Source organism: Poromitra crassiceps (genome assembly GCF_964638095.1).
Source record: "Poromitra crassiceps genome assembly, chromosome: 12".
Lineage (NCBI taxonomy): Eukaryota > Metazoa > Chordata > Actinopteri > Beryciformes > Melamphaidae > Poromitra > Poromitra crassiceps.
Window position 1 is genome coordinate 17384982 of NC_139632.1, and position 15000 is coordinate 17399981.

The 15000-nt window shown below is 42.3% G+C and overlaps 1 protein-coding gene across 1 annotated transcript; it reads right to left on the minus strand.

Moving 5' to 3' along the window:
- Nucleotides 1-6324: 6324 nt before the first annotated feature.
- On the minus strand, nucleotides 6325-14406 carry atp5f1d (ATP synthase F1 subunit delta). The gene is made up of 5 exons (XM_083648408.1): nucleotides 14179-14406; nucleotides 13189-13342; nucleotides 10114-10202; nucleotides 6821-6950; nucleotides 6325-6461 (listed from the first exon to the last, which is right to left on the minus strand). The coding sequence occupies exons 1-4, from the start codon at nucleotides 14293-14295 to the stop codon at nucleotides 6828-6830; spliced, it is 483 nt and encodes a 160-aa protein (XP_083504534.1). The 5' UTR covers nucleotides 14296-14406; the 3' UTR covers nucleotides 6325-6461; nucleotides 6821-6827.
- Between the last annotated feature and the right edge of the window lie 594 nt (nucleotides 14407-15000).

Consider the following 15000-nt stretch of genomic DNA (forward strand, 5'->3'; position numbering starts at 1 on the left):
TCGGTGATGTCTCCAGTATACTCAGGCTCTGTATTGTCTCCAGTATACTCAGACTCTGATGTCTCCAGTATACTCAGGCTCTGATGTCTCCAGTATACTCCGGCTCTGATGTCTCCAGTATACTCCGGCTCTGATGTCTCCAGTATACTCAGACTCTGATGTCTCCAGTATACTCAGGCTCTGATGTCTCCAGTATACTCAGACTCTGATGTCTCCAGTCTACTCAGGCTCTGATGTCTCCAGTATACTCAGGCTCTGATGTCTCCAGTATACTCAGACTCTGATGTCTCCAGTATACTCAGGCTCTGATGTCTCCAGTATACTCAGGCTCTGATGTCTCCAGTATACTCAGACTCTGATGTCTCCAGTATACTCAGACTCTGATGTCTCCAGTATACTCAGGCTCTGATGTCTCCAGTATACTCAGGCTCTGATGTCTCCAGTATACTCAGACTCTGATGTCTCCAGTATACTCAGGCTCTGATGTCTCCAGTATACTCAGACTCTGATGTCTCCAGTATACTCAGACTCTGGTGTCTCCAGTATACTCAGGCTCTGATGTCTCCAGTATACTCAGACTCTGTATTGTCTCCAGTATACTCAGGCTCTGTATTGTCTCCAGTATACTCAGACTCTGATGTCTCCAGTATACTCAGGCTCTGATGTCTCCAGTATACTCAGACTCTGTATTGTCTCCAGTATACTCAGGCTCTGTATTGTCTCCAGTATACTAAGACTCTGTATTGTCTCCAGTATACTCAGATTCTGTATTGTCTCCAGTATACTCAGACTCTGTATTGTCTCCAGTATACTCAGGCTCTGTATTGTCTCCAGTATACTCAGATTCTGTATTGTCTCCAGTATACTCAGACTCTGTATTGTCTCCAGTATACTCACTCTGTATTGTCTCCAGTATACTCAGACTCTGTATTGTCTCCAGTATACTCACTCTGTATTGTCTCCAGTATACTCAGACTCTGTATTGTCTCCACTATACTCAGACTCTGTATTGTCTCCAGTATACTCAGACTCTGTATTGTCTCCAGTATACTCAGACTCTGTATTGTCTCCAGTATACTCAGACTCTGTATTGTCTCCAGTATACTCAGACTCTGTATTGTCTCCAGTATACTCAGACTCTGTATTGTCTCCAGTATACTCAGACTCTGTATTGTCTCCAGTATACTCACTCTGTATTGTCTCCAGTATACTCAGACTCTGTATTGTCTCCAGTATACTCACTCTGTATTGTCTCCAGTATACTCAGACTCTGTATTGTCTCCACTATACTCAGACTCTGTATTGTCTCCAGTATACTCAGACTCTGTATTGTCTCCAGTATACTCAGACTCTGTATTGTCTCCAGTATACTCAGACTCTGTATTGTCTCCAGTATACTCAGACTCTGTATTGTCTCCAGTATACTCAGACTCTGTATTGTCTCCAGTATACTCAGACTCTGTATTGTCTCCAGTATACTCAGACTCTGTATTGTCTCCAGTATACTCAGACTCTGTATTGTCTCCAGTATACTCACTCTGTATTGTCTCCAGTATACTCAGACTCTGTATTGTCTCCAGTATACTCAGACTCTGTATTGTCTCCAGTATACTCAGACTCTGTATTGTCTCCAGTATACTCAGACTCTGTATTGTCTCCAGTATACTCAGACTCTGTATTGTCTCCAGTATACTCAGACTCTGTATTGTCTCCAGTATACTCAGACTCTGTATTGTCTCCAGTATACTCAGACTCTGTATTGTCTCCAGTATACTCAGGCTCTGTATTGTCTCCAGTATACTCAGACTCTGTATTGCAGTGCTACTTCCCTGGCAGATGATTATGTATGGTGGTTGATAATATGTGTAATTTTGGGGCACTTTGCTGTGTGGAAAATTGCCATCCTTAAAGTCATATCTGTCTCATCTCATGAACCTTTTAAACTTTCCGGACCTTCAATTGTCTCTCAATCGCTCCGGAGGTCTCTAATTTACCTTCACACACCAGGCACTCTCAATATCCTCTATGACCTGCCGCAGGCAAAACACTTTCTCTGCTGCTACTCAAAAATACCACTTCAAACACATTATTTTACCTGATATAGGACTGGGAAGCTAGGTTACATTCTCTATTGGATTACTTCAACTCATAAACACTATCAGATTGCTTTCAGTGATGTACTCAGATAATTTATTGTTAGACTCTATATTTTATATATCATCTGTAACAATGATTACCCATTATTTGAATTTGTATAATGATCTAAAATGATAATTCTGCCCATACCTAAAGTGTAACTAAAATGTTTCCCCCATTGTGAGCAATCAAACTATTTCTTTCTTTTTCAATTGTAAGGTGTAATAATTGTTTTAGCCACTGTCATTTTTTTAAGAAGGGTACATTAACTAACAGTTAAGTTAATTAATGCTTAATACACATTAACAGCGTTTGCATTTTCTTTTTAATCGTTATTTTTATTTTATTTTTTGTTGCTTAATTTTTATATCATGGCTTTCATTGATATGTTTTTATTTTTTGTTTTATCTGCAAGTTCAAAATAAAGATTATCAAATCAAATCAAATCAAACAGCCTTGACCATAAGCTTGTTCTAACCTCAGTGACTTCATGCCTCAACCCAACCATAATACCTTAGTTAACATGAACACCTAAATGAGACACATAGTTAATGAAGGGTTAACTATCCCTTAATTAATGTGCCCTTTGAATTGAAAAGCATTACGATTAATCTCATGACATGTCATCTGTCACTCCCCCGTTCTCTGCATAACTGCCTTATTATTCACCTATTACACTGCTTTTATTTTCCATAATCGTGCCTGTGAAATTAACAGGCTTCCTGTTCCTGCGAACAGCTTGAATTGTCATTAACATGGGGTGAAGGAGTGAAATGTCAATGGGGTGTGAAAGCGTCCCTGTGATTTCATGGTCTGACACCAGAGGCTAAAAGGTGCGTTGATATGAAAGAGATGAAGAGGTTTTGTGACGGAGTATCCACTCATCGGTGTTTTAAGTCTGATGAGGTTTTGGGAAGGCACTCCATGTACAGTAGTTCTCTCTCACCATCGATGACTAGCCTGCATTCAAGACGTCTGAAGGCAGCTGTGTTCACACAGCAGAAAAATACGCCGATGGCTAATTTATTACATTCTTATGTGTCACGTTTGAGTCTCTGCCAGCACATCAATTAAATCATGTGTCTATATTCAGTGCTTCAGTTTTATTGCTCACTACTTGACTCTTATTATAATGAAGGCTGCCTGAGGACAAGCCAGGACTGTCCCCGCTGACCCGCTCGAGGCGTAGGCCCACTCCATGTTGTTGTCACAGTGCCACTACAATTCTGAGCAGGCTTCCAAGCTGCACCGGCATATGGCTGCTTCGCTGACGGAGGGAAGCTGCACACTTGCTACAGCTTGTCTTACTTAACTATGTATGAACAAGCTGAAAACTCACTGGCCTCCATTTAGCTACAGAGCGTGTCCTCGCAAAACACTGTCGAGCAAAGAGACATTTTGCCACTGAGATCATAATAAATTATGATGATTCACAAGTGCTGGTCAGAGGCCCTTGTTGTTAAGCATTCCCGCTATGTTAGATTCAACAAATACAGCTCTCACAAAGCTGGTTTGTGTAAGAAGAGCATCACTCCAAGATGACAACGCAGACTGTCATAGCATGTATCATGTGTTGTGCCCTCTTGGGTACAATCTGTTAATTACACAGGTGTCAGGGTAGATAGTGACTTATCTCAGACCTCGTCAGTCCTCCTAACACACACAATACGAGTGGCTCTTGAGTAAGAGCTCTTAATGAATACTCATCAATGCACAGCACTACATGGCTTTTATACCATGGCTTCAATGCTCAGGTCAGACAGTTCCTTCATGATGACTGCCAGATGATTCATTACGTGGTTGAGGTGGCTTGGTATTTCAGAGATTCCAGAATGCAACGCTTGATCTTTTGACTAAATGAGGGTATGACACCAGTGATTTTGGATTCAAAATCAATTACTGCCACTGACAAAATCCTAACAGTGCCAATTGTAGTCCACCAGTCTTCAGCTGGACATGCTACAGAGGAGACACATCTATTAAAGCAGTGCTTCTCAAAGCGGGGTCCGGCCGGGGGCCCCCTGGGGTCCTTGAGGGGGCTCCCCAGCAAAATGACAGAACGTGACAGTTTTGGTGATGGGTTTCATACACAATCTGTAATAAAACATTGAAAAGCAAAAAGTCCTTTCAGATGGGGAACCCTGAGACAAAATCGGATCAACTTGTCAGTTTAGGGGTCCTTGACGTGAACAAGTCTGAGAACCAACTGTACTAAAATATCCACTTCCCCAAAAATGATGGGATGGCCTGTGATGGGCGCACGCACTACCTGCTTTACCGACACGTGACGTGACTGACTGTTAAAGTGAGAGACCCGGGGCGAGCACATGGAAAGCACATGGTGATTTGCTGCTCCGCCTTTCAATGAAGACGACTGTTAAAGCGGGGAGGAGGAGAGGGAGTGGAATAAAGCCTGGTTTCAACATCCCCAATCATAAATCTGGATTAAAGCAGAAGTGGTGCTTCTGACAAGACTGTTTCATCTCGCCTGTCTGCTGTTACTAACTCATGTCTCTCTTGGCCCCAAGGCTGACTGACTGATGACTAAGTGTGTGTATTGTGTATATGAGTGTGTAAGTGTGTGTATTATGTAGGAGTGTGTGTCTCTGAGTGTTTGTGTGTGCAGCTGGAAGGAGGAGGCAGAGATGAAAGCGGACAGACAGATAGGAAAGGAGAACAGAGAGCAGGATGTGAGTCCTTCAGAACTTTTTTTGTTAATGGGAACGGTTTTAAATCTCAGACCATGTCCTTTCTTATCACTGGAAACAGACCTTTTCAACTTAAATCACAGTTATAAATCACATCGGTACTCAATTGTCTTAACAACCTATTAAAATGTGCTATTTTCTCTCTCAGCTCTACAAAACAATTCAATTAGTTTCCCCTTTCTTTTAAAGTGTCAAAGAGAGGCGTTAAGCATTTTAGATCATGATAAGTAAGATGGTGTTATGTTACATGATTACCACTCCTACACTGAAATGCTTCTTAGATTTAGACCAAGTTCAGTTGGCCACAAGTCTAGGGAGTGGGAATTTTTAGTGGCTAAAAGCTATAATATTAATGAGGTGAGAAGCCGCACTTAAGCAGGTAATAAGTCTCTAATAAAGCTTTAAAAACAATTAGGTACGCGTTACATCATGGACATTAGCATGGGTAGGACAGGGTTTGTTTAAACACTGTTGGAAAAGGGTGTCCGTCCGGCACGCACGCACGCACGCTCTTGTTAAAAGGCTCTGGAGAGTTTTGACATTCAAAATAAACCGGTTGTGGTTTCAGCTCTGAAAGCCTGGAGTCGGCGCGTGGATGATGTCAACACCTCGCGGAGCAGGTCTGAGCTGAAGCCTCTGGTTGTGAAACGAGAGAAAGGTCCAGTTCTGCACAGGATGGCCAGTGAAGAATGGCTTTTCCTGCCATTGCAACAGAACCCTGAGGTCACCACTCCTCACAAACATGCACTGCAAGCACATCTTTAGCACAAAAGGCAGTGATTGAGGGTTTCAAACAAGTATGACAGCAAAAGTGACTAACGCGCAACCTCTGATCAGTTGATAGCATTCGAAGACAGGAAGTTTCATAAGTGAACTCATAATGAAAGACACCACATCCACTAGCGGTTACGCAACAGATGCAGTGATAATGCAAACTCCTTCTCTGAAATAGTGGTCTGATGATAAGCGGACTCAAAACTAATTATTGGAAATGCTTTGTTGCAATATACGAGACATCTGCTGCCACCAAGTGGTAGAAAGAAGAATTACCATATAGCAGACAATGTATAGGGGTGCAATGGGTGCAACTAATTAATAGATTGATCTGTCGATTATTCTCTCGATTAATCGATTAGTCGTTTGGTCTATAAAATGTGACAAAATCCCATCACTTTTTCCCCAAACCTTTTGTCCTCCTGACCAACAGTCCACAACCCAAAACATCCGTTTACTGTCATAGAGGATGAAGGCAACCAGAAAATATTCACATTTAAGAAGCTGTAACAAAATATTTCCCCCCCTTAAAAATTTGTCTAAAGGATACTAGATAGTTGGCGATTCATTTTCTGTTGATCATTGCAGCTTTATATAGTCAGGTAGCTTTTTCCTACACAATATGGTCAGTCACATCTAATGAATTACAGAGAGAGAGAGAGAGAGAGAGAGAGAGAGGAGGCCGTGTAAAAACAACAAACTCGAGGTAATTCCAAATAAATTTATTTGTAATGGCATCCACTGTACAAAGCAAGCATGAAATCTTGCGGTTACTGACTTGACTGAGCTGGGAAACAGACAGCTGGACTGTTTAGGTCCTTTAAACCAACATAAAAGATTTACCTAGAGGGAGGAAAACAAAACACTCAATGAGTTAAGTTTTGTATACATTAGACAATACATAACGGTATGTATGTAAGCTGTATTAGTGTTTGATGACAGATCTCCTGTCAACATTTCCCACTTTGAATGACATTAACATTTCACACACTGGACTTTTTTCTTTGGTAGTCTACAATTGTATACAGGTCAAGTTATTACCTTGACAATGAAAGCAAAGCTATGCATTTTAAAACAAAGTGGTTCTAAATGGCCCTGTGTTATCATTCAAATTAGATCATTATTTGTATTTTTTTTATAACATGTATGGCTCACTACATGCCAAACAACCAGGTCATGTTTGAGCAGCTGAGGTGTCGTACCACAGGTTTACTCCAGCGCCTTGACGATGGCGTCGTTGGCGTCTATGCTGATCTGAACCTCTGCCCTCGATGCCTCGTCAGACGCACCGGCCATCTCAGACTGGGCCTTCTCCAGGTTGGCCTTGGCAGCCTGAGGACAGACACACACAGAACGGCTACTGATGAAACACAAGAGCAGAAGCTACTTTGATATTAGCCCACAGATTTACTAACGAGGGTGATTTTATTTTGATTGGAAAACAACTGTTAAAATGATGAATGATGCCCATCCGACATCTGGTGTTCAACCAACCTAAATTCTCTCATGCCACTCCCCATTTCTGGTCGCTTCACTGGCTTCCCATCTCGCCACGTATCAAATTCAAGACTCTGGTACTCTCCTACAGGGCAGTACACCAGACTGCTCCTCCCTATCTGCAATCTTTGGTCACGTTCCAAACCTTGCCTCGCTCCCCCACCCTTGCAGGTTGCCTTGCCCCTCCTTCACTACGTGGGCTCAAAAGTCGCTTATCCCGGTCGCGACTCTTCTCGTCCCTGGTGCCACAATGGTTGAAGGAGCTCCCCCCTTCTGTCAGAATGGCCGAAGCTGGGAAATAATTCAATATGATCCTCTTATCGTCTTTCAGTGGAATCGTATCATGACGACGTGGTGATTTTGGGATATCTTGACACAATTCTGTTGTCTAAATTGATAACAAGCAAATTTGACTATAAAATAAACTAGGATGAAGTATACATTTCTTATGAATATTATTTGAATATTTAATTCAATATAACAAAACAAAACAATAAATATGAATATTGTTGTAGTAGTTATTATTATTACTATTATTATTATTATTATTATTATTCCTTTTAATAATCTTAGCTGATGAAGACTGATGCACAGTTGGTCGCACTACTGGTGACACCTTGGGACAAAAGCGTCTGCTAAATGACAATGTCATTTAATTAAGTCATTTTATATTGTTTGGCTGTGGCTTCCTGAGTCAAATGATTTGCCAACCAACGGGTCATGAGGCTGAGGCTATGAGCTCAATATGATTTTGGTCCATCCTTGTTAAATTCACTGCACAAAGAGACGGCTAGACAAAATAGAAGCTGCAAATGATATATGCTGCTAGCTAGCCAGAAAACCTCCTGTCCTTAACCTTCGTAAGTGAATTAAAAAGAAGCTAGACAGAACAAACAGCTTGCAAAACTGTCTATCGTCCAGAAAGCCTTTTGATGTAACAGGATGTTAAATCAGTGCAGTGAGGTCGGGGAGGAAGGAGTAGAAAGTGGGGGGAGAAGATGAGCACAGAAAATCCCCGCTGCCCCCTTTGCCCTGAAAGCTCCATTTGTCACAGTAGCGATTAGAAAAGAGAAATGCCAAACATAGCTGGAAGTTAAAGGTCTCCCAGTGGGGATTTGACACATCTGCTATAACTCAACAGTGACTGACCTTTCCCTCCTTATTAACAGCCTGGGCCCATGTGCATTGTTACTGCAGTGGGAAGAAGACAAGGAAATAATAACTCATTTAATGCTATGAAGTCAACTTGGCAGTGACACTGGCACTGTCCAAGGTCAAAGAGAGAGACCCCTCCGCTGACGTGGACATTTAACAAGAACCACAAACGTGGGTCATCATCAACTGGGAGGGGATCATGAGCGCACAGCACAGTGGATGATTATTTATATCATCTGGTCCTGGGTCAAAGCAGTGTCTCTCGCTGTCAAGGACCATCTGCCAAACTAGGTTGGAAGTATCGCTAATTACACAAGCCTGAACAAATTGGATATGGACACTCGTCACACAAAAAGATCCATATCGAACTGACTAACCCACACCGAGCTGACATTTTCAAGACGTCATTTCTCACCACTGTGACTGTGTGAGTCATCCCTGCGGGAGGTTCAGAGTGAAACTACTGTACGAGAAGATGGCACCACGATTGCCACATGTTCCCATATGTGACAGAAGTGTGAAAAAGCAGATGTCATGAGCTGATTTCAGAAAACAGCAAAAGGACATTATGATCTGACCGTAATGCTTAAGTGTGAGAACAACTGACCTGGAGAGTGGGGACACTCAGAACTGTGCTGAGAAATTAAACTCAGCCACACACAGACTATAACTGTTCTCCCAAACTAACTTTGTAACTGTTGACAAGGTTTGTGGACAGAAACACATTTTGAATGGGTTTAGAGGGGCAGATATTGGCAATGTTTTGCAACACTGAGATAACCCTAACCCTAAAAAAAGAAAAGGAAAACTTGTATCAAACCAATAAGCTGCTACTACATGTTACAACGTTGTGATTTTTTGGTAATACTTTTGATTCCTGGAAAGAGTAATTCATCTTTTTGCTTTCCCAACCCCACAGCGAGGTCAAAGTTCAGGGTCGGCTACAGAACAATGGGAGCAAGGCAGATAGTTACTGAATGGTATGTGAAGGTCTCAAAAAGCAACATTTAACACCAAGTCCTTTTGAATGCTACCTGGAATTGAATTGAAAACCAATTTAAAAACGTTTTTTTTTAAAACAAAGCTGGCAAAACCAGCCTGTTTATAACTGAACATAGCTAATGAAAGTCCTGAAAAGATACATAAGTGTAAGGGGAAAAAGAGACCGCAAAGACAGGAAATTAATTGTTAAGGAACATGAAGTCCAATTGTGTTTAGTAAAGCAGATATGAAGTACCAAAGAACCTGTCGTCATGGTGAAAAACGAAGACCTCTAATAAGTCTATTTAAGATATTTTAATTGTAATACTTATTATTTATTTAAAGACCCTGAAGGTTCTGATCATCAGGCGGTCCTCATGCTCGCTAAACCACAAATGCCACAAAAGGTGATTCCTGTCATTTATTGATCCCTCATTAAAAATATGCCAAATAAAATCAATCATAAACCATCAGACCACTTAAAATAGAGATCAGTGCCCCTCTTAGATGGCTGTAGCATCAAAGCATATATCTGATCATTTAGATTTCAACATGCAGTTTAATAAAAAGGTAATGAAAAGGTCAGACTATAGAAGGCTGATCCCTCGTCATGCCCCCTCTCTGGACAGTGTTCCATAGAGAGATGATGGAGAAACAAATAGAGTGAGGCTGGGTTCATGGTTCAAATTGTGATGTTATCAGGACGTGAATGTCATTTCATAGATATTAGACTGCAGCTGAAATCACACTATTTTTTAAACACCATAAATAATGCCATTTGTGTATCGCAACATTTTGTGTAAAAAAACCTTTTACACTCCAGTGTCTGTATATAGTGGAGGTGGAGGAAATCTCTACTCACAGCAACGTCCAGCTGGTCCAGGGGAACAGCCTCCTCAGCCAACAACTGCACCGACGAATCAGCGTTGACTGTCACTGACCCACTGCTCACTGTCAGCACACACAGACACACGCGCGCACACGCACAATTTCTGTTACTTGTGACAGACAGTAAAGCTATCTTGAATCTATACTATATGCTTTACAGTGAAGGCAACAGCCTCAATGTGAACATGACTTTAGCTTCCTGACATGGCTGACACCTGCTGGATGGTCCACATTCAAACTGTTCTGCAATTTAACAATGGACCAGTTGTCAATATCAACTATTAGATGAATTGCAAACTATTTTGATTTGATAATTTTTGATTAATTGGCTTGAGTAATAAAAAAAAAAGGGGGGGGGGGGGGGGGTTTCCTTTGATTCCACGTTCTTAAATGTGAATATGTTCTGGTTTCTTTACTCCTTGACATTTGAGGGCATATTGGGCTTTGAAAAACACTGATTCCCATTTTTTGCCATTTTCTGAAATGTTATAGACTGTATATACTCTGTATCAACTCAGCCGCCCGCCTGCTCACTCACACCCGGTCCCGTGATCACATCACCACTGTCCTCCTCTATCTTCTCCACTGGCTCCCCGTCAAGCAACGCATCGACTTCAAACTACTCCTCCTCACCTTCAAAGCCCTCCACAGCCTAGCCCCCCCCTACCTGACTGACCTCCTCATCCCCCATCGCCCCTCACGTACACTCCGATCCTCTTCTACTGCCACCCTCACTGTCCCCCCATCCAGACTCAAAACCTTTGGTGACCGTGCTTTCTCTCGTGCCGCACCCCGACTTTGGAACTCCCTCCCCCAGACCATCCGAGACTCTCCCTCACTCCCCACTTTCAAAACCCGACTTAAAACCTATCTGTTCTCCCAAGCTTACAACCTCCCCTACCCCTGACCACCTCCTCCAAACCATCACCCTCCGCCCCCCCCACCTGCCCCTCCCTCCTGTTCTCTTCCTCTCCTCTGCTTCTCCATACAACCTTGCCCTGAACCACCACTGTTATCTGTACCTGTCCCCTGTATCTGTTGCCTGTTGCCTGTATCTGTTGCCTGTGTCTGCTGCCTGTTGCTTGTTTCTTGTTTTACTGTTAAGCGTCTTTGAGTCTTGAAAAGCGCTATATAAAATAAATGCATTATTATTATTACTTTATAGACAAAACATTGGCGAACAACTATTAATTGATTACCGTAATTAAATAAATAATCGACAATGAAAATAGTGGTTAGTTGCAGCCCTAGTCTCAAGGCAATGAGAGTAGCTGCTTGACCAGCCATGACACAAGCCTGCCTGGATATCATGGCTGTATTCTTTGCAGCAAAGTGATGGGCAAGGGCATCAAGGCTGCTTGGATATAATGATGTAACACTGAACTCCACAATTAGGTCTGAAGTAGCTGCACTCGCTAACTGCCACACATAAACTAATTTATTATTCATGGAACATAATTTAGGAGGGTGATTAGACAGTTCGGCTGGAAGTGTGCAAATATAAGAATAATGAACATGCTCCAGCTTGTGAAAATCACCCAGGCCATGGCGTACTCAGGTATGGTATAGTCAGATATTTGTATTTCAATTGGGAGATATATCAATCAAAAGAGCTTTGTTATATTACATAATTGCCTCCAGTTAAAATTTCAAAATATTTTGTTGCTGTGCACAACATTGCATAAGCAATGTACACCAAATCAACATTGTACTCTGACCAGATTTTGCAATGTGAATATTGAGAATGACACCATTGTCATTTCTAATGATCTTGCGCAGGCAGATATTGACATTTGAAGATGAAGATAGGAATAAAGTAATGATGACATCAAACTAGGAAGGTGTCAATCCACATGGTCCACTGTGAACATATTAGTAGAGAGTGATCTCTGAGATTTATTGCTTACTTGTCAAAAATGTGTCAAATAAATCATCATTATACCATGGTCCGGGTGAATACTCGTTTCTGATTGGTTGGCAGGTGTGCATTAAAACCTGTCCGGTCTAATCACATGTTGTAAATTCATCCGCTCTCCAACCTGCACAGCTGTTTAATCAAACAGCACAGCTAACGTTATTCAACTCGCTATCTCAGCTTCTATGAGCTGAGTGGACTAGCTTCCCTGCACCATACCGGCTCATATCCAAGGTTTGTCCTAATTACTGGAACAGCAAACAACGTTTCCATTGCATGAGAAGCTGATTCAGGGATGGTAATGCTTGTTGCAGATATTAGTCGGTTCCCCAAGTGTTGCTACGTAAACAGACTTATGGCTTGTGAAAAACGCACGATTTTGATTGCTGAACTTGCACCAAAAATTCATTCATTAGGCCTGCAAGATATGAGGGAATTCTGCGATGTGCGATAACATTGTTCAATATTGCGATGACGATATGACTTGCGATAAATAAAAGCATATCAGCTATACAGTTCCTATGTCTTTCTGCTTTAATATGTACACTGTTGACATAGACCGCAATATTGAATAGCCTATGCCTACAGAATAAAGAAATTAAATACACAATGCCTCGAGCTGAAACTACACACAGCGTGTTTGGGCTTTGGCAGAGGGGCGGAGCACACCGCTGCAAGGTAAAGCTGTACGCTGGATTTACAATACAACACAAAACGATCACACGCTGAGTGGGAATGCATGACACATGTAAATAAAATCACTTTTGTTATTCATTGCGTTTCAGGCAATCTTTGCGATGTGTTTATTGCGCATGTTCATATTGCGATGACGATGAAAATACGATTAATTGTGCAGCCCTAATTTTAATGCACTTCGCGGAGGCAACCACCCTCCACCTGCACCATCGGGTGGTTATTTGCCTCCACCCTGTGCATTAAAATCATATAACGCACATGTAGTCGTTGATTATCCCCTACTTAGACTCCCAAACATAAGCTAAGCACCACTCTTTGGTGGCATTAGCAACACATCATAAAGCTTTCACCATTCATCTGAACAGGAAACGTCACAGACTAGTGGGTACTGGGTAGGCATTTCGCCAATTGTGTGTTTCTGTCAAGCATAAATCTTACCAAAGTATTTAGCGGCGGAGCCGTCGTCACCGATGACTGTGACGACCCCGGGCCTGAGCACCTGCAGTGTGGGGACGTGGGCAGGAAGGATACCAAACGCACCGGTCAGCGTGGGAACATCTACCTGTTTCACACTTGCCCCGTTGAAGAACACCTGGGAGAGGACAATCAGGCATACATGCTGTGAATTACAGCCATATCTGAGGAATTTATTCAAAGTGCAGCTGCAATAACTAATCTCAGAATGTAACCTGTAATGTAATGTTATTGAAAATAGCAGAGCCTCTTTTTTCAAAAGGCAATCCAATACACTTTCTATAGAAAGGTTGTCACTTTTCCATCTCATTAGTACTGCAGATGAAGATATCAAGTATCTTCAGTAAGAAGAGGGAATAAGAAGCGCTGTTTGAAGACGGACACTGCAAACTAGTTGAACTATTAAAACAAGTTTGTGGAACAGGAGGTATAGTACCTTAACTTAGCTAAGCCCTGACATGAATGTCAAGGTTAGAGCCTGTTAAAGTAGTCATATACATAATGGCCTATGACCGAGCTTGCCATAATACACACTCCTACCTAACGTTATTTGCAAACGCAGGTATGTAACGTTAAACTTCAAATATCAGGACAAACAGACACGGGCAATGCTTCAGTGGTCACCGGTGCAGACACCAACACCAAAGACGTCCCTTTAGATTGAATGACAGCTAGCTAAACATCACTTGACATTTAACATTAGCTAGCTAAGCTAACCCGCTAAGTCAGTCAGTAGTGCATCCCATGTGTCCAATCTGAGCTGTGTTGTGACTTTACATTTTATTTGACATGACAACGAAACCGAAAATGCATGGACAAAGAACTGCAAAAATGACATGTAAACTGAGTTATGCAAAGTACTGTAGTTTTATAGCAAACCATCAGTGCATTCAAACGAGAAAGCTAATAGCTAGGCCCGATAAGCCTCGCTGGTCGCAGCTTCTCCTGGCTAACCTGTGTCGGGGAGGCGAAAGTGAAGGACATCTGCGGAGCTCCGGAGGCGGGCTCGGCGTAGCAGCGAGCCTGCCGCAGCACGGGCAGGGAGCGGCGGAGAAACCTGGCTGCCATCATAATGGAGAAGTGCAGTTTATTGGGGGTAAATGTGAATAACAGAGTTCCCCAAACCCTTGCGTGAAGCCAGTCAGTGACAGTGTGAGCGCTTGGTAGGACAAGGACGTTGGAAACCTTCCCATAAGGCTTTGCGGTGGTGCAGAGGATGCAGGGAAGTGTAGTCTCTAAAACGGAGAAATGCAAGCCGGTGGATGTAGTCCCCAACGACTGGAGGAGGTGATAAGGTTTCTTTGTTTGTTTGTTTGTTTGTTTGTTTGTTTGTTTGTTTGTTTGTTGCAGTTTATCGCGTTGTGGCTATCAATTGTCATATGAGCTCACGTTAACGTTACATTTATCTAAGGTCTAACATCATTTGTAGTTTCAGCTTCATTTTTACAGTTGTACTCTTTCTGTTTCTGTATCATACGCTAGCCTAGTCTGCAACTGAGCAGCGTTTCTGTCTTGCTGGGTTTACGTCAAAAATACATAGGCCTATCACATGGAAAAACATGGATTTCTTCCATGATTTCTTCAGGATGTAGCCTATTATCCACAAGACAGTAACTTATTGAGTAGGCTATTCACTGCCAGTGGATGGCGCCATAAACACATGGACTGATAGGCCCACACCAGGACTGGACCAACATTGCTGCCTTTTTGTGTGCTTTTAGGAGGCCCCCTTCTCCCTCCTCCTCTCTCTATCCCTCTACCCCCCCCTCGCTCTCT

Coding starts and splice junctions, on each gene's coding strand:
- atp5f1d (XM_083648408.1), bottom strand. CDS start 14,295: ATGATGGCAGCCAGGTTTCTCCGCCGCTCCCTGCCCGTGCTGCGGCAG. Junction 13,343..14,178: donor CTTTCGCCTCCCCGACACAG/GTTAGCCAGGAG, acceptor GTCCTCTCCCAG/GTGTTCTTCAACGGGGCAAG. Junction 10,203..13,188: donor CTCCGCCGCTAAATACTTTG/GTAAGATTTATG, acceptor GTGTGCTGACAG/TGAGCAGTGGGTCAGTGACA.